Here is a 24,300-nt window from a genome sequence, read left to right as displayed (position 1 = left end):
AGGGAGTGGGATGAAGGGTTGTGAGCAGCCCCTAAGTGTGTGGGGGGTCCTGGTCCTCTCTCTTCTCTCATCCTTGTTCCATCATAAAGCCCTCTGCAGAGGCTAGCATTTGCTCATATTTGAGCAGTCACTTGTGAGCTGAGTTTGTTGCTCCTTGACTCAGTCTCCTCTACCTCCCTTATCCCACAAAACCAGTAAAAATATGTCTGGGAGGGTGGCAGGATAGGACTGAAGGGCTTGGTCATGGCTGAGAGAGCAAGCATCTCTGGAAATGATGGGGCCCTGATCTCAGTTGTGCGTCTGTGCAGTGCCCAGCATGCTTGGTCCCCAGCATAAGGATATTGTGATAATGTTGAAGTGGCAGGGGGAACTGTTCAAACAGCCTCACTGGAAGCAGTGTTCAGACTTGAAGCTCTCCTTCCTTCTTAGTTTTGTAATGCTCATTCATTTGGGACATAGCTGTTGCAAACAGCTGCAATTTTCTTACAACCTTTATCTTTCTAACTGGAGACCTCCCTGGGACCTAGGCATTGGTGTTCTGTGCAAAATCCCTGAGAAGAAGTCATCCTTTGTGCAGTCTGAAACCAGATTTCTTTCAGGGCTGGTGCTTCTAGTGTAAATAAACAACTGATACTAAGAAAATCTCCATGTGACTAATAGATTGTATGGGACCCTTGTGATTATCGGGTCTGACTACTGCATAGCAGGCTATAGAATGGCCATGATTAATTCCCACTGGGACCAATGTTCTCTCTAACTTTTTCCATCCACTTGGATAGAATAAATTTTGTTATGCGCACCAAGGCATGTGCAATGTGCACCAATAGAAACATATGCTGTTGTCATTTGAATTTCTTCTGGGTGGCCACCCAAGCACTCAGCTTACAGGAAACACGAAGGATTAGAAAAGAGGTTAGAGAAAAAATATCCCATCTTGATTTTAAGATTGCCAGTGACAGAGACTCCATTACAATTCTTGGTGAGTTGTTCCAATGGTTAATTACTCCATTATTAACAAGTTGTGCCTTATTGCCTGTCTGAATTTGTCCACTTCAAATTTCAGCCCTTGACTTGTGAGGCCTTTGGCTGCTAGATCAAAGAGCCCAGTATTAAAGGCTTTTTGCCCCATTTGGATACTTATAGATCAAGTCACCCTGTTACCTTCTCTTTCCTCAGCTAAATAGATTAAGCTTGTTATAAGGACTTTTTCCTTTATGATTCTTCTGGTTGATAAGCTGATTTAAAAGATCTCTAATGCAGTTTATCATCCTGCAAAACTAATTAAAAATCCAGTTCTTTAATGCTGTCTCTGCTTACTTTGCAGTTTGGTCCTTGTGTTGGGACCTTGCTTTAAGTGACAGCAACCAGGCAATGTTCTGCAGTGTGTCCCATTGATCTGAGGCTCCTGAAAGCATCGATTGCCTTGTCAGAGAAATTCTCAGGCATTATTAAGCCTCGAGCTTTGCTGTTCACGTGTGCCAGCATCTTAATTCAAACTGGTCCCTTCTCCTTTTATATTTAATGGGACAGAGGGAAGAGGTAGGGGAGAAGGCCATGGGATTGTATGGATGTAATGAATACTGCAATGCCTACTTGGGTCCGCAGAGTGCCTGACCACTGCTCTCTGAGGGTGGAGCTGCCCAGAGTGACCAGGGGATGAATAGCAACACAAGGCTGTGGTGGAGTTGAGGTGGCAGGGGAAATGTTGAGAAGTGATCCTGGGTACATGTACCTGTGGCTGAGATGGGTGCTGGGTCTCCAGAGGGACCCTGAATCAGAGTTGAGCGAACGCTTCACAGAATGTGATACTCTTCATTCTCTGGGCAGCTCCTAGCGTGGGACCCGTGGGGCCAGCCTTCTGTGATGTCAGAGATAATTAATGCCCCAAACCTTCCACCAAATGTGTGTGTGTGGGGGGAATTGCTGGAATCCCATCCCAGAGGGAACATTGAGCAGGTATGGAGGTATCATGGACCCCACAGAGTCTAGGGGCTCAGTAGTAGATGTAAGAGGCAGCATAATCTATGGAGTGAGTGCCCAGCCCTGGCACCTCTTTATGAACCCTTTCCTTCATGCCCTGGTGTTTGCCTCACACCAAGGGGCAGAGTTAAGGTATGTATGGCCCATTCCCTTGGGCGGAGCAGTGGGTAGGTGGCAGTTCCCAGCACCATGAGCATGGCACTTCTTACCTTGGCAGGATGTATCTAGAATGGAGCTAGGTCCTGGGGGTGCAGAGGCTAAGGTGGGGAGAGCCAAGCAAGGAAGGAGCGAGGCCTGGACTAAAAAGGAAAAGGAGGAGGCCTGGCCTGGTCAGGTGCCATGTGCCATGTTAACTGAGTGGGTGTTGGTCTCCCTAGGGTAGGCAAGTGCACCATTTTGGGAGAGGGAGCAGTAGCCACGCGTACCGGGACACAGCTTGCTTTTCTTCCCATTCCCCAGAGGATAAGGGAGCAAGGGAAAGTACTTGAATTCTGTGCATGCATCTCACTCCTGGCTGGTGAAGGGAGGGGGCAGAGGAGTAATTCATGGAATCCAAGTACTTTCCTTTTGCTCTCTTATTCTCAGGGGAATGGGAAGAAATGCAAGCCACTTCCTGGTACGCACAGCTGCTGCCCCCCCCCCCTCCCCAGCTCTCCCGAAACAGTGCCCTTGAGAGTAGGGAACATGTATCACTTAACTTGCTGCCCTGATTGGGCCTAGGAGGTTACTCACTTGATAACCCACCACTACCCTGCCTTGCACTTGTATGTGCCATAGGGATCCCACAAGACATCTCCCCTGGGTGAGTGGTGCCCAGTATGGCCCAGTCCCAGCTGGTAGCAGCATTATTCCTGGGTTCTCTGACCTGACACTCACAGGAATCCAGGAGGCCTGATTCCAAGTGGCCATGGGCTGAGACAAGAGCTGGTTCTCAAAGCACCACAGTCTGAGCTAGGGATAACACCCAGGAGTCCTCACTCCTACCTCTCTTCTTTAACCTGCTGCTCCCCCCTCCTCCCCCACACACATATTCTTGTAAGCTCTGAGGACTTTCCAAACCAGTTTAGCAGGCTATGAAGCCAGCTGAAGGTCAAAGAGAACCCCCCACCAGTTCCCCTATCTGTCTGGGACAGTGCCTGCCTAGGGGTTCCCCTTGAGAGGAGAGGACTGTCTCCGCTCAAAGATGCTTTGGCCAACCCGGGGAGCCCCATACAGGCACAAAAAGTATGCCAGGACTCCTGGGTCCTAGCGCTGCCATTCTTTTGAACAAGTCTCCTGTGCTTTCGTTTTCTCCTTCACCACCATTTGTCTATTTAGATTGGAAACTTTTCAGGGCAGGGACTGTGCTTTTGCGCAGCATCCAGCAAGATATGGCCCCCACCTGGGTCAGGATCTATGCAGCAGCAGGACCTAGTGAGATGACCCCAAGGGGCTGAGTAGGTGGGGTAGGCACAGTGGGGTGGGGAGTTCGGAGTAGTACAGTCAGTTGCTGAGAGGCTGGAAAGGCCCCAGGCAATCTTCAGTGCTTGAGAAGTCAGGTCACACCTGTGTTTGCAACTAAACCAGCCCCAGCCAGCGAGCCCTGGACACAGCCCTAACCTGCCAGTTAGGTTAGCAGGGGTGGCTGCAACACACATGCAGCACTGGCCCTCAATCCCAGCCCCATTCTCCTGCTATCCCAGATGGTGCCCCACGGCTGAGGCTCCCCTCTAGCTTTGCCATCAATGTTATAGCACCCTGCTATCCCCACCCTGGCCTCCTCCCCCACTTCTAGCTCTGCTGGTATCTCTTAGTCCCAACCTGCAGCCACCTAGTGGACTGGTTGGATCTGCCCCAGGGAATTAATACTAATAACATGTAACGAAGGGCCTTTTGTTTGGTCACATCAGGGTGGGTAAATGCATCCCATGTGACTTGGGGGCGGGAGCAACAGCTGAGTCCTCCTCAGGGACTCAAAGTGACCTTTAATGACCTTCAGCTCCCAAGGCCAAGGGGAGGCTGGTTCCACTGGGCAGGTACCAGAAACACAAGCCATGGTGGGTTAGAGTAAGAGGGCTAGGATGTTCCTCAGCTCTGCCCTGACTTGCTGTGTGACATTTCTTCCCTACTCTGTGCTTCAGTTTTCCCCTCTGACCACTGGGGATCATGCCCTGAGCTGACTCTCAAGGGATGGGCAGGGCTGGCTCCTGAGGATTTATGGATCAATGTATAAACTTTAAGATCAACAGGTGAGTGGGGCACAATGGATCTGCCCCTCCCCCAAGATACACCCCTTTCCCATACACTCCCCTGAGTCTGGTTTGGCCTGGGCACAGGATCTCCTAAGGTTACCCCAACTGCGGATGGGTGGTTAGACACTGCCCCATGTACCTGCTCCCAGTGGTAGGTCTCTCTCTCCTGCCCACCAACAGGGGCAGATGGACACATGTCTAAGTTGCCCCCTATTTATTTCTGTCCCCCTTTCCTCTGCTATATGCCATCCCATGAGCTCACCCCACCTATAATCGCCCACGAGGACTCTAATGCCCCCCCACTGACCACTAAGATGCCCCAAACATTTCCAGCCCCAGCCGCCTGAACTGGCCCCCCAGGAGTCCCCAGAGTCCCTCGCACCAATTAACAGCCCCGTCAGCCGGCACGCTCTGAAATCCCAGACGAGCCCCCTGCCCCGACGCCGTCTCCAGCCCAGCCCGGGATGCCCGGCCCCAGCCCGCCAGGCGCGGCGCTAGCGCCCTGGGCGCAGCGTGGCTGGAAAGCAAGGGCCAGGCGAGCGCGTGCAGCCAGGCCCCACCCCGCTGCTGCATATTTATGAGGCGCGGCCCCGCCCCTTCCATTTGTCAGCTGGGAGCCCAGGAGGAAGTGCGCCGCGATGTCCTTTTGTGTCCTACACTCGGAGCGCAGCGCAGCGAGCCGGGCTGAGCCCGCGCCCATGGCCCGGCCGGCCCCCCGCGTCCCGGGCCACTGAGCCCCGCCCGGCCCGGACACGCTACTCCGGGCACCAAGGTCAGTGCGGAATCTGGGCAGGGGCCCCCACCCGGCCCATGTGACTCCCGCTCCGCAGGGGGGCTTGAGCGCGCGGGGACTGGCAGCAGGGAGACAGACGGGCGCTGCAGGGGCAGACAGCCACGGGGCGGGACGCGAGGCGACACGGACACGCGTGGGAACGCGCGGCTCTGAGACCCGGACGGACTTACAGGGGCGCGGGGACACGCAGACAGACTTGGGGAGGCGGACGCTCCTGGGACCAGACAGCCAGACGGGGGGCTGCCCAGTCGGTCAGATTCTCGGCGGACACGGACAGACTCGCAGGAGTACGCGCCAGCCCTGGAGACTGACAGACCCGCACACCGCTGGCCAGATTCAGAGAGGTTCAGAGCTGGCCACACAGGTAGGCATGGAGTCTCATAGGCGGGACCCACGAGGAAACACGGACCCCTGGACAGACAGGGAGACTTGCAGGAGCGTGAGCAGCTGTATCCTCGTGCCAGAGCATGTGTTCCTGGAAGTGACCATGTGTCAGTCACACAATCTCCTGCCCGGACACAGCCTCTCGGGCCCCCTGCTGCCTCTGGCCTGGTGGGTGCTCTGGCCAGCCTGCCAGTATGAGTGTATGTGAAGTAACTGGAAGGGAGGAGGGGAATGGCAGGTATCAAACTGCCTTTGCCCCCCCCCTTCCATGAGCAGTCAAGTCTGAATCCTCTAAGGTCAAAGGTCATAGTCCTGAATTGGCCCAATGCCTAACCCCAGAGAAGAGAGCAGGTGGACAAAAACTACAGGGGTGAGCTATGCTGGGATCAGAATGGGGAGGCTGTGGAATTCTCCCCCACACTTGGAATCCCCACCCTGCCCCTCCAGCACTTGATGGGGCCAGGAACCACCAACCCAGATGATGGATGTTATTTACTGGGACTTTCTTGGACTGGGAGCAGAACACAGTGTCACTACTCCAATACACACCTGAGGGCCTCCTGGTACATGTTCCTGTTGCCCATTGCACCCCCCTCTAGGGGTGGGGGGAAAGAAAGTTTGACCAACTTTTCTATGTCTGTGCTACAAATGGGAGGGAGGATATAAGCAGGGTGAGGGATGAGTGCAGGGGAAAGGAGGGTGAAAGCGTTGTGAGGGTGGGGTGAAATGGGGGTACATGAAGGGGGTCCCAATCTCCCCCAGTGTCTGTTGCATTCCCCATCCCAGTTTCCCCTGAGGACTGCCTCAGAGCTCCAGGTTAGCTCTGGGGAGGACGTTGGCCTAGGGTTGGACCAGTGTTGGGGAGTGGTGCAGAAAGGAGGGTGCATGGATAGTGGGGTGCAGAACAAGGGTAATGGTTGGGGACTGCAGAGGGGGAAGAGTGCAGGAGGGTAGAGGACAGTCTGTAATCATAATGGGGCATGAGGGAGGGTCCAGGCCTTGCTTCCCCTCCGCCTACTCTTTCGTAACCTCCCCTTCCTCCCCTGCTGCGGGACATTAGGACAGAGACAAGACAGCGTAAAGGGGACAAAGGTCGGGGGGAACACGGGGACAGAAGGAATAACAGACACTGCTGGCACGCCTGGAATGCTAAAGGATGCAATGCATGGACATATGGGGAGCACTCTAATATGGGACTTACACGCATGAACATGCCTCCCCCCCAGCTGGAGTGAAAGTGGCCTCTAGCATTAATTCCTGGCCCAGTCTGTACTGTCCTGGACACCTGGGTTCCATTCTTGATCCCAATTTTTCCCCCCTCCTGGTGAGCTGGGAGAGCAGCCAGGTAAGTTCCAGTGTGGGGGAGGAGGAATATGGGTGCTGGGCTGGTGTATGTGTGTTTTTTTTGGGGGGGAGGGTACAGCTTTGCAGGGTTACAACCCTTCCCTGACCACATGGGCTCCATGTGACGAGTGCCTGGCCTGGGTCAGTATGTGGGAGCACAGGCAGGTTAGCCCTCCCCCCCCACTCCCAGATCCTCTGAGACCCTGGCCCAGAAACTCCTTCAGAGCCTGGCACTGAATTAAACAGAGCAGTAAGGAATTGTGTATGGGGGGGGGGGGGGGGAGAAGGGGCTGAGCCCTGGAGAGTGAGTGTGGGGTAGGGGATATCTGTGCGCTAGCAAGTGGGGATAGGTGTGTTGGGGAGGGGGGAGCTGTCTGAGCTGTGGCCTCCAGACTAATCCCTCTGCCGTGACCCTTATCTGCCTTCTGCAGCCTGGGTTGACTTTAGTGGGGGGGGAGGGGGGGCGGCGTTAATTCCTGCACCAGAGATTGGGGGAGAACACAAAGCTGAGACTATATCTGCAGCTGGGCTGTTGGTACCAACTTTTGCCCTCCCAAAGCCCCCTCCCTTGCATGCCCACCCTCAGCTCCCCCTAAGCAAATACACACAGCTCCCCACCCCCAGCCTGTGATCAGAGTCTCTCTCTGTGACCTTGAGCCTGTCACACACCCGACCCTGAGATACTGGAGCTGGCACTGGGAGGGGGAGGGAGTGTGCTGAACATCTGGGAAGAGGCCCCAAGGTTTGTCGGGGATCTTGGACAAAGGTGCTCAGCTCTGACATCAGAGCCAGCAGGATGGGACCGAGTCTCCCCTGTCAGTTTTCCCGTAGCTCCCAGGGGAAAGACCAGGATGTGGAAAGGGATCTGTGTGTCTGGTTCTTGACCCTAGAAAACTCCCACAGTGTCTTGGCAGGGTGTAAAAGGCCAGATGGAAGGAGAGTGTCTTACTGCCCCCTCAACCTTCCTTCTCCCCTGTGTCGCCCCCCGCAGGCCACCCCAGTCATGTCGTCTCGGGATCACCGTGCTGAGTTCTTCATCAAGACGGAGCCGGCCTCCCCGGACAGTCTGGCTCAGCGCAGCCCCAGCGGCTCCTCCGATGCCAGCGGGCCCCCCCATGACCTTGAGCCAGGGGCACTGACTCGCCGGCGCCATGACCAAAACCCTGATGAAGCTTCACCCCGGGGCAAGTATGTGCTGAGCTCCCTGCCCAAGCGCCTGTGTCTGGTGTGCGGGGATGTGGCCTCAGGATACCATTACGGCGTGGCCTCCTGTGAAGCCTGCAAAGCCTTCTTCAAGCGCACTATACAAGGTAACCCCCTCCACAACCCCTGACCTACAGCCCTGGGCCCCATCTGTGTAGTGAGGAGAGGTGGTGCTCCCTGCTCCTCAAGAAACTTGGAACTGAGTCCTAGTTTCCCAAAGGGGTAGTCACACACCCCTGCCCTTATCTCAGCTTCTCAAATGCTGGGCTGAAAGGAGGAGGGGGAACCTATCCAACTGGATGGGACTGGGGGAGGGGATGGGGCAACTCTGCAGAGCTCCCTGGTCATGATTAGTTAGTGATTTTCCATGTGGGGCAGGGGAATTCGATTACGCTTAAATTGTTCTGTTTTTCCCTTGGGAAAATTGAGATGAAATCTCGAGTAGATTTGGCCTCAGCTACTGCAGTGCCTCTTGGGAGCTATAATTCAGATACCCTGTGCTCCCCATTCTCCTGGAGGCTGGGTTTCACAGCAGAACTACATCTCCCATGATGCACAGTCATCACCCTTATTGAACTACCCTAGTGCTTGATAGGAATTGTAGTTCAGGTGCCTCATGGGGCAGTTCTCCTAGGGTTGGGCTACATTTCCCATCGTGCCTGGTGGTCTCTCTCCTCCCAGTTGCATTGCGGGAGATGAAGCCTAGGAGTTACAACATTAAGAGGGAGGGTCGCTTCTGCTTTGTGGGTGGGTGTGTGGCACTGGTCTCCCTCTCCTTCCGGCTATATACCTTCCACGCTGGTTCCTCCTCCAGTTCTCAATAGTTTGGCCCCTCCTTATTGCATGCCCCCACTTCCCTCCCCATCTCAGCCTCCCCAATGCCCTCCCACCACAGGCTCATCCCCCTCTTTCCCCTCCCCCAGGGTTTTTCCCACTGCCACTTAAGTTTGTCTCTGGCTGTCTTCCACCCCAACTTGGTCTCAGCCCCCTCTCGCTATGCTCTTCCCCCAGGCAGTATCGAGTACAGCTGCCCAGCCAGTAACGAGTGTGAGATCACCAAGCGGCGCCGCAAAGCCTGCCAGGCCTGTCGGTTCACCAAGTGCTTGCGCGTCGGCATGCTCAAGGAAGGTACGGGGGGTGGATGGGCCCAGGGCGGGGGTTGGGGAGACAGCAAGGGGGGTTCTAGGGAAGGAACTGGGTGGGTTGGCAGGAAGAATTGGGAGGGAATTTGGGAAAGGGGAAAGAGCTGGGCAGGATTAGAGGTCTGCTGAAGGAGCAGTGGATGGTGAGCTGGGGGTCAGGTGGGGGAGGCAGGATGTGGGAGAGTCAGGCAGACATGATAATGTCCGGGGGAACCATCAAGAGAACCTGGGGGGGAAACAGCCCCTCATTTTCTCCCCAGCTGTTATGAGGGTAGAGTGGTCTCCTTGGGAATGAGCAGGAGGGGTGGGGAAGAGGAGGGTCGTGAGGGGTGCATTCTGACTCCATCTTCTGCTTTGCCCCCTAGGGGTGCGGCTGGACCGGGTGCGAGGGGGACGCCAGAAATACAAGCGCCGCCCTGAGGTGGACGGGGCCCCATTTCCCAACACATTTGCCACTCCCCAAATTGCCACAGCAACCAGCAAGAAACCAGGTGAGTGGGGCTGGGCTGTGGGTCAGGATTAAGAGGCAGAACTGGGAGGAGAGGGGGAAGCTCAAGGCTATGGTAGCAGGGGGCTATAGGTCAGGATTGTGGGGCACAGGCAGATCTGGGAGTGGGAAGAAGGCCCATGCGATAGGGCGCTAGCGGGGGATCGAGTGCTGGGGATCTCCTCATGTTGCCCCGTCTCTGCAGCTCCCATTAACCCCATGGTGTCCCACCTCCTGGTGGCGGAGCCTGAGAAGCTGTATGCAATGCCTGACCCAGCGCTGCCTGATGGGCCCCTCCGTGCTACCAGCGCCCTGTGTGACCTTGCTGACCGTGAGATTGTCGTCATCATCGGCTGGGCCAAGAACATCCCAGGTAGGGCTTCACCCGCTCTGCAGTGTTCTTTATAGCCCCTGCTCAGCATGGCCCCTTTACTCCATTCCCATGCGATGCCCCTCCAACTCTTCCTCCCTCATCCCCAGCAGGTTTTTGTCCAGGCCTGCCCTCCCACCCCCATCTTCCCTTCCCCCCCTAGGGTTTCCATTCCCCATCTCAACTCCTGTTCCATAAGCCTCGCTGTCATCCCAGCCCCCTTAATTCCTCTTCCCCCTTCCCTGCCCTCCCCCCCCCCCCCCCAGAGTTCCTAGCCTGCACTGCTCCCTAACCCGCGTCTCTCTCTGCAGGATTCCCAGCACTGTCACTGGCTGATCAGATGAGTGTGCTGCAGAGTGCCTGGCTGGAGGTGCTGGTGCTGGGCGTAGCCTGGCGTTCGCTCCCCTGCGAAGATGAAGTGGTCTTTGCCGAGGACTTTGCGCTGGATGAGGAGGGGGCGCGCGCAGCGGGGCTGTGGGAGCTGAGCGCCGCCCTCCTACAGCTGGTGCGCAAATACCGTGCGCTGCGGCTGGAGCGTGAGGAATACGTGCTGCTCAAGGCCCTGGCACTTGCCAACTCAGGTGGGTCTTGCCTTATGAAGGGTTGGGGGGGGGGGGGCAGTTCTCTGCACCTGGCTTTTATATTCTCTGGGCTGGGCCCAGCTCTCCTTCTGCACGGTGCCCCCCTCCCCCCCAACTGCCTGCTTCTTGTCAGGCTCTGCTTACCACCCCTTCCTCCTTGACTCCCACCCCAGATATGATGGTTTCTCTGCCCCTCTGAGTTGGTGCACAGCAGTGACATGGCAGCGCCCCACACCCCTCTAACCATGTACTATTCCCCCCCCCCAACTGAGTGCACATCAGAGACATCGCTTCCCGCCCCCCTCACCTACATGGTATCCCGCCAGATTCGGTGCACATTGAGGACATGGCAGCTGTGCAGCGGCTGCGGGATGTGCTGCATGAGGCCCTGCTGGAGTATGAGAGCAGCCGACGGCCGGAAGAGCCACGCCGGGCAGGAAAGCTGCTGCTCACACTGCCACTGCTGCGCCAGACAGCCGCCCGCGCCCTGCACCACTTCTACGGCATCAAGCTGGGAGGGAAGGTGCCCATGCACAAGCTCTTTCTTGAGATGCTGGAAGCCATGATGGACTGACACCTCCCCCTCCTTTGTGTGGGGGGGACAGACGCATGGACTGGGGTGAAGGCTCGGGGACTGACTGACTGACCGACTGACCTGGGGCAGGGAGACAGATGCATAGATATGGGAGAGGGGCAGGGAGGTATGGGACAGATGCTGGAGAGAGACAAGCAGGAGGAGTAGGGGGGTGGGGGTGGGGACGGGGACAGACATATGGACACTGGGACAGTGAGTGTTGGGGGACAGACACAGATTCTCTGTCTGGGGCTGATGAGGGATGGGGGGGATGCATGAGGACAGTAGGGCAGATAGTGGGAGGATTGATGTGGCTGGTGGGAGCAAAGCATGGCCACAGGGCTGGAGACAGAGGGGGACATTCGTGGGAGGGGACAGACTGACATGGGGATCCCGCCCCCCCCATATGCACTGGAAGCCATATTCTAACTTATTAGCTGGGGGAGGGATTGGGGGGAGCACCAGGGCCCCCTATGGAAGCCATAATGGACCTGAATAGCAAAAAGTTGGACTATAGGGATATGTTAACCTCATATACGCAGACCTGGCCTGAGTGGTCGCTGCCTCAGAACAGGGGAGCTCCTCGTTGAGTGGTGCTTGCCCAGCAGCCAATGCATGCTTGGACTGTAGGTAGCTTGCCACTGGAGGGGATCAGTTAGGTGGGGAAGGCAGTAACAAGGGCAAGTGATTTTCTCTGAAAGCGGGGCCTTCCTAGGGACATCACCCCTGTTTGTCGGGTGTCCCTCTCTTCACTGAACTCTCTGCTTAGGGGAGAAAGTGTGTGTGTGGGGAAAATAACCTTCTCAAACCAAAGTGGGACTTTGTGAGACCTACCACCCCTGCCCCATAGTGGGGATGAGGGGTTTACAATCCCTTCAAGCAATAAACAAACAATGTATGCACTTGGTGGGGGGAGGGGAACCCTCTGATGGTCTCTTGGCTCAGGGCTGGGAGAACCCTGTAGTGGGGATACTGTAGATGAGGAGAGTGTTGGGGTCCCCTCAATTGGGGATCGGAGGCTGGGGGGGCGATGTCCCTTGACTTAGCCAAGGAAGTGTGTGGGTGTCTCCTAGATTAGAGGGGAGTATATTCTTGTGTCCTAGGAAGGAAATTGAGATTTGGGGGGTGGTAAGCCTGTACTTTGCCTTGAAACATGGTGGAGGGTGCAGGAACCCGGGATTTCCAGGGAAAATCTAGTGGGGTGGCATAGATAACTTAACAGCAGGATCTGGGAACCCCAGTGAGTGCTAGTCTCCCCCCACACCCAAAATGGTTGAGAATCTGACAGGAGTGGGGATCTGACATGGGGAGCCCCTGATGTAGTTGGGCCCGGGCCGGGGGTGGTGACTAAGACAGAGAAGGCTTTGGAATTTGGAGAGGGGAAAAACAGCACTGTGATTGGGCAGCTGTACAGATAGGAAGAGGGGTTGCAAAGGCTTGGCCATATTGAGGGGGTCCCTAGGGAAGGAAACAGAGGCCAGTATCCCCTCCATCCCCCCTCAAGTTTCCTCTTGACCCTCTGCTGCCCATAGCAATAAGCCCCCCCTTTCCCTTGGGATGGGGTGAAGATGCTGAGAAACATGTACATAGCAATATATCAAACTGTATATTTGTTGCAGGATAATACGTGACCCCTTCATCTCTGCTCCCCTCTGGGGGTGTATCCTCAGTCTCCCCATTTCTATAACAAGTGGGGTGACATGGAGGGCGTTTGTATTAAATTATGTATGTGTATATATTATAAATACCTCTATTTTGTGTATAGGTGCTATACACACACATACATAGAGCTATATTCCAGAGCCAGAATAAACCATGGAGATATCAGTCTGTGTCCAGTCTTCCTTCCTAGCAGTTAAGAAGGAGCAGGATCTTTGTCTTGTTCTGTGTTTGTGCAGCACCTAGCCCACTAGAGGCCTTGCTCTTGACTGGGTATCTGAGCAGTGCCCACTCCACTGGGGGATCTGTTTCAGGTCTAGGACTCCTAGGTACCACTGCAAACCAAATAACTATCCAAGAGGAACAGAGAGTTCGGTGCAAGGTGTGGGGTAGGTCAATGCTCGGACAGACCCAGGACTAAGCATGGAGATGGTACTAGAACAGAAAGTCGCCAGCACAACAGTGGGTGGGAGGAAGCCCAGGGCTGGGATAGCTGAGAGCTGCAGGTTAGGACTGAGCGACACAGCAGGGGAGGAGGGACAATTAATAGATGATATGCCCTAGGCCAGGCTCCACCTCATAGTTTTATTTATACACAAACCAAACAAGCAAAGACTGTCTTCTACATCATACAGGACTCTCCCTCCCACCTCAGGGAGCTCCCCTACCCCATCTTTCCGTCTTGGACACCCAGGCCCTTCACGTCTCCTCCTCACTTAGCAGCATGTTGGGGATGCCCTTGGTGATGGGGAACTCCCGGCCAGAATCAGGGCACTTCAGTACACCTTCCATCACCTCCACCTGTGTGTGAGGAATAATCACGGGTCAGCTACAGTGGACAGCCTGTGCCCTGGCTCTACCCAATCCAGACCTGAAATGCTGTAAGGGAGAGCTGGAACTTCCCCAGAACACCAGTTTTCCCCTCTCAAATGTTTGAGATTAGAGGTGTTTTGCTGAAGTCACAACTCCCTAACCACCTCATGATTCTTAGCAGTTGGGGAGGGGGCAGGATGCTCTGCAAAAGCCAAAGGATCATATAATCCAAGTGCTAGAGTGTCTGCTGAACTGCCAGAACCCATGAGAGTGGATTTCAACACACAGCTAGAGCAGTGGGAGAATGCGCTGCACTATCAACATACTCTCACTGTGAGTGGGTCCCCTGGGCTTACATTTAGAACAAGAGCAACAACTGAAAGAGGTCCCCCACGCTGGAGGATTCCAGGGAGCCCTAGTGTCTCTATGGGTGGATAACTCCCCGGTGTCTCAGCCAGACCAGGAAAGGATCTGTGTTTGTATCATAGGCCCCTGTCATACAACCTTAGCCAGGGTTTTTGTGGTGCCTGGGAGCCAGGGCCCTGCACCACACAGGATGCTGGTGGGGGGTTGTGGACAAGGATTGTGGAGAAGAATCTCACCTCCAGCAGCACATGATGCACCTTCTTCAGGAAGTCTTCATTGTTCTCATACTCAGGAGGCAGCTGGGGAGGCAGGTCTGACAGGTGGCCCAGCTGTAGGAGGAGGAAGATCCATGTCACAGTGCTGCACCAGAAGAGAGGGTTTGCTCTTATCGACTCAGATGCTTCCCAAAACCACTTCTCTCCAATCCCCCCAAAGGCTGCAGTGCAGATCCATGCTGCCTATCTGCCATGATAGCGCCCAGAGTGAGCTCCTCCCCCTGCCAAGCTCCTCCCACCCATGCCCTGAACGGGCTAGCCCCTCCCCCGTACTCACGCTCTCAGCAGCCTCCACCAGGGCCCCCCACTCCACCTTGGGGATCATCCGTGCCACGAACTCCTGGTTGAAGTCCACGTTACTCACTTTCACCTCGGTGGCCTGCGGGGAGCGGAAGAGCCAATGAGGCGCAGCCGGGGCCCCATCAGGCCTATGGGGGGAGGAAATCAGCCCAGGCAGACGTGGGCCCCTGGTTGCTGGAGGATCCTGTTACCTGGATACGGAGGGGGAAGCCGCCCCCGGGCCGCACGCCCCGCACATGCGAGGTCAGCATGTTGTGCGTCAGCAGCTTCATCCTCGCGCCGCTCCCGCGCAGGGCGCCGCTCGCGTACTCACGTGGGAAGCCAAAACTTGGCTACTTCCGGTTCAATTCGCACCCCCCCCCCGCACAAACGCTGCTTCCGACTGGAATGTCCCTTACTCAAAAGGATCCGGCGGCTGGAAGGGAAACACGGGGCCCGAGCTGAGGGTTCCGGAGAGATGCGGAGATAGAGCGCCACCCCGAGGGATCCCGGCTACTCCACTGGGCCTCTCGTCCCAAAGGGGAAGAGAGAAGAATTGGACTGGAAACAAAGGGATTGATGTATGCAAATAATATTCAAATTACATGCAGTTTTGATTTAAGTATATGCACAAGATAGAAGAAAAGCAGCCATGAATCACAAAGCTTGTGTTAATTGTATGCAAATTAATGCCGCGCTACCAATCAAAATCAATCTGTGTAAAAAACACTGTACAAACTTGTCATGCAAATGAGCCACCTATGATATGCAAATGTTATGCAAACACAGACTTGTGGGTTGCGGCGCATGGGCATTCCATTCCACCCTGAAGGTGGCAGCCCCCCCCGGCCGTTTCCTTGGCAACTGTCATTCAGGCGGTCTCCATGGTGACTGTGTTGAGGGGTGTGGCGGGGGCTGCTGCAGGCTGGGCCCCCGGCGCCGAGCCCAGAGGATCCGGAGCTGCCGAGCCCAGCGGCTGTCATGGCGCCCGTCAAGGTGAGAGCGGGCGGGGCGGTGAGAGGGGCCACCGGGCCCTCAACCCTCCAACCTGCCCCGCCCCTGTCTGGGCTCCCCTTAAATCAGCCGCCGGCCGGGGCCCCCGCCAGAGAACCGGGGCCCCGAGCGGAGCCACCCCTCCCGAATCAGGGCTCCCCCTCGCCAGCCTGGCCTCGGGATCCTTAGAACCTGTGTCCGTGCCCCCAGGGCTCTTGCCTAACAAGGGGGCCCCGAGCGCCCCACACCCTCCAGATCTAGGGGGCAGGGAGAAGTTGGGAGTAGAAAGGACTGGTGGGGGGTGAATGAAAGGCAGGATGGAGAAGGGGAAAATGGGGGAGGGGTTAGGCTGCAGAGAAGGGGAGCTCGGTTATGGGGTGAAATGGGAGGCAGGAGTGGGGGGAGCTTGGGGTCGGAGCAGGCCCATATGCAGGAATTTCTGTGGGTGTGGGTGCCTTTTTGTAAATGTGCACCACAAAGGTGTGAATGCATCCCCCATGGCTCCCCCAAGTAAGTGGGAAATCAGCCCCAGCCTTCCCCTGGCTGGCTGGAGCATGCTCACTTGGGGGGTGCTTTTGCACCATTCGCACAAACCTCCCCGCCTCTCTACCTCCTCCCCCCACCCTCATACATGCCTGCAGAGGGAGCTGGATTGTGCAAGAGGGAAAACAGGGTAGAGGCTGGGGGAAGGGTAGGTGTGAGCTGAAGATGGTGGGTTGATTGTAAGGGATAGTGGGGGACGTGGAGGTTGGTTGGGATTGTGGGGGGATGATGAGCAGGCTGAGGTGGGAGGGTTATTGGATGTGAAAGGGAATAGGGCTGTTTAAAAACAGTTAATTAAGCAACTGTAACCACTGAAAATTCTCAGCTGGCTCCAGGCTCGCACCAGCTCCGCCTACAGCCCTTCTGCCGGAGGGGCAGCAGCAGCCAGCTCCTTGGGAGCCAGTGTGTGGCTCTCAGCCTTGCTCCCAGGCAGCTCATTGCTGCCCTGTGCTGCAGGCTCTTGATATAGAGCCCACAGCATGGGGGGGCAGCTGGCTCCCTGGGAGCAGGGCTGGGAGCTTGTGTGTAACTGTTGATGGTAACTAATAAGCCCAGACTTATCACGTAACTGTTCAAACAGTTATACTATTACATCTCTAAAGGGAAGTACACATGGCAATCCAGAAGGTTTTGGGTGGGTATGAGGGACAGGGAACTGGGGGAGGTGTCTAACTTATGAGCTTGAGTAATCTGTTTGGAAACTCCAAGGCAGAGGTGCTGAGTCACTGAGTCTCTACCCTGCTCCCTGCCCTGGATTGTTGTGACAGCACCCTTGCACATAGACACAACTGAGGGGTGCACATGGGGCTCTCCCTATGCCAAGGGGAAGCTCATCATAGGCTTTGTGCTTCTGCTGGAGGGGTGTCTTTCCAGGCCTGGGGGGCAGCTTCTGAGACAGGAAGCTGGCTGGATGGGAAGGGAGACCCCACCCCCCCTTGGTCCTCAGCTGCATAGGGTCCACATCTGCATCTGTTCTAGTCATGCCCTGTTGGTGCTGGGACAGAGGTGGGAGGGTTATAGCTGGGGCTAGAGGAACAGGCTCCTAGTTGGAATTCCTGAGTGTGGGTAGCTCCTACCCCCTGCACTGGAGTGGGAAGATGTTTGCCCTGAGTGGTGGGGTGGAAGGAGACATGGCAAGGCTTCCCCCAGCTCTCATCCTCTGTGTCCTCCAGGTTGGAGACAAGTTGCCCAGTGTGGAGGTGTACGAGGGAGACCCTGATACCAAAGTGGATGTGGCAGCACTTTTCAAGGGCAAGAAGGGGATTCTCTTTGGGGTGCCTGGTGCCTTCACCCCTGGCTGCTCCAAGGTGAGGTTTGGAGACCCCCCGCAGTTCCCTGTCTCCCCCCCCCCCACTACCTTACCCATTTTAGAATACACACCGACTCTAGAGCACCCCCACTCACCCTTTGTAATCCCTATCCTAGACTCCGCTCCCTGCTCCCTAAAAGCCCCCATCCCAAGGTGCCTTCAAGCACTCCTCAGAGTATCCCCATTCCCATCCAGTTCCTCAGAACTCATCCACCAGAGCACCCCTCCTCCCAAGCCCATCCCTGGAGTGAAGGGATTCACAGGATGCGCTGAGAAAGGGACACATATATGAGCTCAGTATATCCTGTCCAGCACCCTCCCTGGGTGCTGAGGGACATGCTGGGTGAAGGAGGTTCCTTGGGCTGATGTCTAATGCTCCCCCCACTCTGCTCTCATGCTGGGAAACTAATGCTCTTCTTGCTCTCCTCAGACCCACCTGCCAGGCTATGTGGAGCAGGCCGGAGCACTAAAGGCCAAGGGCATGGACTTGATTGCCTGCCTGGCTGTGAATGATGTCTTTGTCATGAGTGAGTGGGGCAAGGCCCACGGGGCTCAGGGCAAGGTGAGAAGTGGGGGCAAGGCCCACAAGGCTCAGGGCAAGGTGGGAGGGAGAAATGGGGACAAGGCCCAGGGGGCTCAGGGCAAGTTGTGTGTGTGTCGGGGGGGCAAGGGGGGGAGGGGAGAAGTAAGGGCAAGGCCCATGAGGCTCAGGGCAAGTGAAAGGTAAAGCGGGAGCAAGGCCCACAAGGCTCAGAGAAAGGTGGGGCATGGGGGCAAGGCCCTGAGGGCTCAGGCCAAGGTGGGAGGGGTAAATGGGGACAAGGCCCATGGAGCTCAGGGCAAGGGCAGGGGCAGGAGGGATGGGGACAAGGCCCATGGGCCCAAGGCAAGGGAAATGAAGGGGGGCAAGGCAGGAGTGAGTGTGGAAGTTGAGCTATGGCACCCAGGATGAGAGGGCCGCAATGCCAAAGCCTGGAGGAGCGGAGGGCTGGTGAGGACACCAGCCAAAGGGAATGTGCAGTGTACCAGGGCCATAGCAAGGGGAGCGAGGTTGGTGGGACTAGGGGTTCCTGGGCAGGGGGAGTGAGCAGGGGTCAAGGCCCAGAGCAGTGTCTTTATAGGGGGTGTATGGTGTTGAGTCTCAAGGGGCAGAGGAGGAGTCTCTTCTCCCTCATCCAGATGTTACCTAACCCCAAGGCTGCATGAGCCCTACCCCACCCCTGGGTGACTCATCCAGGCTACCAGGAGCACTTCCCTTCCTGGCAGGAGTTGTTGGTTGTGCAAGGGCCTGTAGATTGTGTAATTCCAGGATTGGGTGTAGCACTTGACACTCCTAGCCCTTGCCCCTGCCTCACAGCCACCTCCCCATTGGCTCCCTAAACCTTTCTCCCTTCCCCCCCAGGTGCGGATGCTTGCTGACCCCACAGGAGCCTTTGGAAAGGTAACATCCTCCCAATCCATGCCTCCATGTGCCAGCTGGTGGCATCATTCTTCAGGATTAGTTCCCATTTCCTCCCCCTCCCTCCCCTCATCTGTATGCCTCTCTCTGACCCTTTTCCCCCCTAACCAGCACCACAGCCCAGATTCAGGCTAATTCTCTTTCCCACACCACCATTTGCCTGTCCTGTCTTGACCTCTGCTCCTCCCCTTGTCCTCAGATCCAGCCCCTGCTCCAAGTGGGGGGTGTTCCTGCTCTGGGACTGTGGGGAAAGGGACTATGGAACCCCATCCTTCATTAGAGGCCTCCGGGGTTCTGCCTCCAAATGCCATCTCCCTGACACCAACAGAGTTGTGGTCAGAGGACGTCTGGAGACCAGGCAGCCCCACAGGCCTTGTGAGGGGCAGTGTCTAGGCTCTGTCTGATTCCATCCCTTGCACTCTCTTTCTCCCCTAGGCTACAGAGCTGCTGCTGGACAAGGAGACTCTGCGTGATCTCTTTGGGACCAACCGCTGCAAAAGGTAAAGCAGTGTGCTCCCTACCCTGCTGCAGCCTCTGGGATACCCCTCGGGGAGAGCTGGGGGTTTCCTGTCTGTAAGGGGACCTGCAGCTGCCACTGTGAGCCTCTGGGTGTCCCCTTTGCCTCCGGGGATGGTATGGAGGGAAGGGGAAGGAAATTGAGACCTCCTCTCTCCTCTCCATCTGCATGGGGAGGAAAAGCTGACAGTATTCTCAGCTCTCGCTTCTCCAGGATGTGGGAGGGAGCCCTGGCTGTGTTCCCACATTGAACTCCCCAGTCTCCCCCTGGGTTCTCTATGGTGGTAGGAGTTGGGGAGTCCTGGAGGGAAGAAAGGGGGGAATCACTGTGGAGGGGAGGCAATTGTGTTATCTTGCAGACACATCCCAGGTTTTCTATGGTGGAGCATGGCATGAGGGGAGGGGGCCCTGGCATTTACCCCCCGCCCCCCATCTCTCTCAGGTTTTCCATGGTGCTAGAGGATGGTGTGGTGAAGGCTCTCAACGTGGAGGAGGATGGAACAGGGCTGACATGCAGCCTGGCCAATCACATCCTCTCTCAGCTCTGAGCACCAGGACACCAGGGGCTCTCCTGCTGCTGTTGCTCTCCTGCTGCTGTTGCTGCTTTTCCCCCTCCCCACTGTGCCCTAGCACCAGGTGTGGGGCAGCGCAGCACTCTTTATCCTTCTAGTGTGATAGTCTGCCCCCTGAGGGGGCATTGCTGCTGCTCCTGCTATCATGGGCTTGGTGTCTAGGGCACTCGTACCTTGATGGTGGGGTACAGCCTCACCCTGCTGTGTATCAACCTGAAATAAACGGTTTTTGTGTGCCTTGCCTCTGTGTCTCTGCTGGGGGGAATCTAGCCACAAAGAGAGCATGGGGGGAAGCAAGTGCCAGCATGTGCCAGCCCCCAGTTCTACCCTGCTCAGCTCCCCTCCACCCCAGCATGTTGTCCTGCCCATGCCTCCTGCACACCCATTCTCCAATCTCTTGGTCCTCTCTTTCCTCCTTGGGTGTGGAATAAACAGGCTGGAGAGGGGCCACATGAGCAGGGGGAGATGGGTGAGGGGGCTCTGTACCCTAGAGATGGGGTGGGAAGAGCTCTAGGAACATTGCTGAGTCATGGGGGAGGGTTCCTGCTTCCCTGATCTCCCTGCCATGGCTGAGTGGTCATACTACAACCCCCTCCCCATGGTGAGTCTCCCCAGGGTGCCTGAGTGTATGAACTGGGGCCCACCTGAAGTCATGCTCTCCCCTAGCCCTGGGTGACAGAGTCACAAGATCTGGGAATGGGGGAGGGAGTGGGACTCAGCATCCCCAAGATGCAGGACCCACCCCACTGACCATTCCCAAGCAGGATCCTTGGTGTGGGCTCCTGCCTGGCCATGGGGGGGCGCATGTGCTCCACCAAATGCCAGGACTGCCTCATGTCTGGTGGAATGGGGAAGGAGGTGGTTGGAAACTGCTTCTTGGGTGCTAGAATTCTTGCCCTGGCTCCCCTCCTCCAGCCCAGGAGCCCTGACTTCCCACCTCACTAGGCTGGTAGCCCCACTCTCCACCTCCCCCAGAGAGAGCACAGGCTTCCTTCCCCCTCAGGCCAGGAACCCAACTACCCCCACCCCTCTAGCCCAGGAGCCCCAGCCATTTCCTGTGTTCTCTGCCCCGTGTTCTGGCCTCCAGGGCCAGGAACCCTGGCTCCTTCCACCAGCTTGCACAATGGGTCCTGGCTTCTCAGATGGAACCTGAGCCAGAGCAATACACAGCGCTGAGAGGCCAATTTCCCACCCCCACAGCAGCAGGGGGTGCAGCACGTCCCCCTGCAGCTGCCACCAGCATGAGAAGCAGATTTGCTTCTGGCCTAAAATGATTTGAGGTGTATTCTGGGTCCCAGTTCAGAGCCCTTGTCAGGCCAGTGCTGCACAGACCTCATCAAAAGCAGGTCCCCACCCAGGGCCAGGCACTACAGACACATTAGGAGCAGGATGTGAGTCAATTGGAGACCCATCTCCTTGGATTGGGGTTTCAGGGCAGGCCTCTCAACCAGTGCTCCATCTAATATTTTGCATCCATGTGCAGAATAAGTTTTGCTATGTGCACTGAGGTATGAGTGGATGGGCACCACCAGTAGAAACACATTCTGCCAGGTGTGGGCACTCTGTTAATCAGCTGGTGGGCACCTGAATCTCTCTTAGGTGGCCGCACAAGTGCTCAGCTTACAGGGAACACTGCCCTCAATTGTGGGTACTGGGAGACTCCTGGGGAGCAGTTAGGTGGGGTTTGGAAGAAAGGGGCTCAGGGAGAACTGTGTCCCAGGGGGACTGCTGTGTTGCTCTCCCCATCACAGGGATTGGGGGGGAGGTGTTAAAAAGCAGCTCAGCTGTCCTCTATGGGGCACTGTGGGTCTCCTCACTGCTGGATGGTTTCAGGATCTGACCAGGAATAATGCCTTCAGGTTTATAATGGGGAGAGGTGGTGACGTGTGTGGGGGGGGGCGGGGCGCGGTCTGACACCCCATCCCCCAATTAAAGGCAAAGAGCTGGTCCTGCCCTGATGTGGGGTTCCTATCACCTCGGCTCCAGCTCTGCTCTGTGGCTGTTGATTGTCATGGCCCTTTCTCTAGGGCTGATCACAGTTGGAAGCAGGCTGCTGAGCTAAATGGCCCGTGAGTCTGATTCACGGTGGGAATGCCCAGGGGTTTGACCTAGAAGGGGAGTAAGATACAGGTCTGATCTGGAGCAGGAGGGAGGGAGGGACTGGCCAGAGGGGCCCATGCAGCTGATTTAGAGCAGGGGAGAGATGGGATGGCAGGGTAGACGGGCCCATAGGGAGGTATCCCCAATTCCCCCCAAGCCAGGAGTGGAGAGACCTACCGGCAGCTTTCAGAAGTCTGGTAAGTGCCGGTGGGGATTTCCTTCCTCCCACCCCACAGTAGCGCTGCCGTGGGTGCTGGTTTCCTGACATCCCTGCCCCCCCCACAACCGCTCCCCACCCTGTGATTGCGGAAGTTCCTCTTTGCGCAGCGCGGAAAACTGGAGTGGGGGGAGCCAGCTGGGGCGGGGGGAGCGGACGCACCTGGGCTTGGGGTCCCCTTTGTGGGAGCCGCACCAACCACAGAGACCTAGCAGACGATGGATGGGGACGGGCGTGGCTTGGAGAGCTTGGGGGATTTTGTCTCTGGTCCCCTTGTCACATGGGTGAGTGTTGCTGGGAGAGGAGAGCTGTGCCTCTCGGGGAGGGATGGGATTTGTGCCCTGGGTGGAGTTGTGCCCCTTTGGGGGTGTGAGAGCCGTTCCCCTGTGGAGAGCTGTGCCCCTTGTGGGGAGGAGAGCACAGAAATGTGCTGGCTCAGGGCAGGATGCTGCTCTCTCATACCCTGCAATCGGGACATTATACCCACCCTTCTAGCATGGAGCAGGGAGGGGCTTGGTGCTAGATAAGGAAAGGGGGCTGGAGGCAGTTAGGGTGAATGGGAGCTTGGGTGGAGTGGGGAGTAAGAAGTGAGTTTCAGCTTTGGGGTGATGTGGGGGTGCTCTATGAAGGGTTGGGAGTGATCTGGGTGGACAAGGATGGGGGAACCTATCCCCAAGCCTGGCATGGGGTCGGCACAAGCCCCAGTCAGACATCCTGGGCCTGGGTCTGGCCTCCCACAGGCACCTTGGAAATGGCCAGGGGAGGGAAGCACATCGTGTGTGTACTGCACGGGGCGGGACAGGAAGCTCCTTGGGATCCCTGACTCTTTGGAGTCAGAGTTAGCAGGGACCCCTGGGCATGGAGGCTCTGGGGTCAGGCCCAGGCCCAGGCCAGGGAGGGGCAGAAACAGTGCTGTCTGTCTCTGCTCCCCAGGTGAGGACGCTGGAGAGCCTGGTGCCCCTGGGGCAGGCGCAGGATGAGCCCCAAAGCCCCAGCGCCCCAGATAAGCAGGCAAAGGCCCGGAAGTATTTCCTGCACTTGGTGGATGGAGCCTTCCTCACCCAGGTCATGAGGCTGATGTGAGTGAGGGGCAATGAGAAAGGGGGATGCACCTGAGCTCAGAGACCAGCTGGGCAGGCAGTGGGGGGGCCTGTGCTGTGTTGGGGGCCCATGTGGACAGGCAGTGGGGGGGTCTGTGCAGTGTTGAGGGGCCCTGCTGGGGACAATGCGGAGCTAGGGCTGTTTCGGGGCTCGGCTGGGCAGGCCGTGTGGGGCTTGTGTTGCATTGAGGGGCCCAGGTGAAGGACAGCGTGGAGCTGGGGCTGTCTGGGGGCTCAGCTGGGCAGGCAGTGCAGGACTTGTGCTACATTGAGGGGCCCAGGTGAAGGGCAGAGAGGGACTGACCCTGATAGGTGACTCAGCTGTGGGGCCTTGAGGAGGGGCTGGACGGGGCTGTGTTGGGGGGGGCCCAACAGCGGAGCAATGGGGGAACTCTCAACTATGCTTGAGGAGCGTAAATGGGGACTCCAGGCTATATTGTGGGGCCCAATTGGCAGGCAGGGGGGTTGTCTCACCCATTCTTTGCATTCCCCCCAGCAGAAATCCAACTCCTTGGGGTACTCGGCCACCCCAGAGCCAGCAGGGTGACAAGACCCTGCGACTCCAGACCCTGCGTGCCCTGCTGAAGCAGCTTCATGCCTTTTACCAGGTGGGGGTGCTAGGATGTGGGGCAGCATGTCCAAAGAGAACTCTGTCCTCCAGGGCATGGTGTGGCTGGGGGCCTGTGGAGTATGCTTGAGTCTGCCTCGCTTTTCCTACCTGTGTACTCTTGTGCTCTCGTATGTACACACTTGTGTCTCTGTCAGCAGTGCACTCTCATGTGCTCGCATTTGCACACTTGTGTTTGCTGGCCCATGGCTCTGCCCGGCTACGTGCACAGGGAGCTGTTCCTCTCTCACCTCTGCAATGTGCAATCCACAGGGGCAGGCAGGAAGGGGAAGTGGTCAGCGTCTGTGCAGCTCCTGGCGTGCAGCTGGGGGAGTCACTCACCCCCCCAGTGACACCTCTGGAGGACATAGGGTAGATTCAGGGGCAACCCACCAACCCTGAA

General features: G+C 56.9%; 4 protein-coding genes across 8 annotated transcripts in view; 3 read left to right on the top strand and 1 right to left on the bottom strand.

The window, feature by feature from the left end:
• Positions 1-4,819: 4,819 nt before the first annotated feature.
• ESRRA (estrogen related receptor alpha) lies at positions 4,820-12,916 on the top strand. 3 transcript variants are annotated; one of them, XM_075939047.1, is made up of 7 exons: positions 4,820-4,983; positions 7,724-8,042; positions 8,947-9,063; positions 9,443-9,568; positions 9,770-9,937; positions 10,246-10,515; positions 10,842-12,916. In XM_075939047.1, the coding sequence occupies exons 2-7, from the start codon at positions 7,736-7,738 to the stop codon at positions 11,087-11,089; spliced, it is 1,236 nt and encodes a 411-aa protein (XP_075795162.1). In that variant the 5' UTR covers positions 4,820-4,983; positions 7,724-7,735; the 3' UTR covers positions 11,090-12,916. The 3 variants fall into 3 exon arrangements, with proteins under 3 accessions (XP_075795162.1, XP_075795164.1, XP_075795165.1); XM_075939049.1 differs by lacking the exon at positions 4,820-4,983 and adding an exon at positions 5,237-5,368; XM_075939050.1 differs by lacking the exon at positions 4,820-4,983 and adding an exon at positions 6,482-6,733.
• A 370-nt stretch (positions 12,917-13,286) lies between these two features.
• TRMT112 (tRNA methyltransferase activator subunit 11-2) lies at positions 13,287-14,881 on the bottom strand. Its single transcript, XM_006129656.4, has 4 exons — positions 14,694-14,881; positions 14,480-14,581; positions 14,164-14,256; positions 13,287-13,549 (listed from the first exon to the last, which is right to left on the bottom strand). Exons 1-4 carry the CDS (start codon positions 14,772-14,774, stop codon positions 13,448-13,450), a joined length of 378 nt encoding a protein of 125 aa, XP_006129718.1. The 5' UTR covers positions 14,775-14,881; the 3' UTR covers positions 13,287-13,447.
• Positions 14,882-15,319: 438 nt separating this feature from the next.
• Positions 15,320-20,109, top strand: PRDX5 (peroxiredoxin 5). The gene is made up of 6 exons (XM_075939051.1): positions 15,320-15,477; positions 17,190-17,324; positions 17,757-17,888; positions 18,729-18,767; positions 19,221-19,285; positions 19,744-20,109. The coding sequence occupies exons 1-6, from the start codon at positions 15,463-15,465 to the stop codon at positions 19,847-19,849; spliced, it is 492 nt and encodes a 163-aa protein (XP_075795166.1). The 5' UTR covers positions 15,320-15,462; the 3' UTR covers positions 19,850-20,109.
• A 149-nt stretch (positions 20,110-20,258) lies between these two features.
• CCDC88B (coiled-coil domain containing 88B) overlaps positions 20,259-24,300 on the top strand; it is a 28,200-nt gene continuing 24,158 nt past the window's right edge. The window contains exons 1-3 of one of the 3 annotated variants that reach the window (XM_075939039.1): positions 20,259-22,474; positions 23,124-23,269; positions 23,787-23,898. In XM_075939039.1, the coding sequence (XP_075795154.1) occupies positions 22,409-22,474; positions 23,124-23,269; positions 23,787-23,898 (324 nt within the window). In that variant the 5' untranslated portion in view covers positions 20,259-22,408. The other 2 variants (XM_075939040.1, XM_075939038.1) reach the window with 2 other exon arrangements.

This window comes from Pelodiscus sinensis, chromosome 11, assembly GCF_049634645.1.
Source record: "Pelodiscus sinensis isolate JC-2024 chromosome 11, ASM4963464v1, whole genome shotgun sequence".
Taxonomy (NCBI): Eukaryota; Metazoa; Chordata; order Testudines; family Trionychidae; genus Pelodiscus; species Pelodiscus sinensis.
This window is presented reverse-complemented; position numbering and strand designations above follow the sequence as displayed.

Bases quoted from the DNA above. Each gene is read 5' to 3' on its own strand.
- TRMT112 (XM_006129656.4), bottom strand. From the start codon at position 14,774: ATGAAGCTGCTGACGCACAACATGCTGACCTCGCATGTGCGGGGCGTG. The intron at 14,582-14,693 runs GTAACAGGATCC...CGCTCCCCGCAG, and splicing joins GCTTCCCCCTCCGTATCCAG to GCCACCGAGGTGAAAGTGAG. The intron at 13,550-14,163 runs GTGAGATTCTTC...CCTCACACACAG, and splicing joins TGCATCATGTGCTGCTGGAG to GTGGAGGTGATGGAAGGTGT.
- PRDX5 (XM_075939051.1), top strand. The intron at 17,325-17,756 runs GTGAGGTTTGGA...TGCTCTCCTCAG, and splicing joins TCACCCCTGGCTGCTCCAAG to ACCCACCTGCCAGGCTATGT. The intron at 18,768-19,220 runs GTAACATCCTCC...TTTCTCCCCTAG, and splicing joins CCACAGGAGCCTTTGGAAAG to GCTACAGAGCTGCTGCTGGA.
- ESRRA (XM_075939047.1), top strand. From the start codon at position 7,736: ATGTCGTCTCGGGATCACCGTGCTGAGTTCTTCATCAAGACGGAGCCG. The intron at 8,043-8,946 runs GTAACCCCCTCC...CTCTTCCCCCAG, and splicing joins CTTCAAGCGCACTATACAAG to GCAGTATCGAGTACAGCTGC. The intron at 9,938-10,245 runs GTAGGGCTTCAC...CTCTCTCTGCAG, and splicing joins CTGGGCCAAGAACATCCCAG to GATTCCCAGCACTGTCACTG.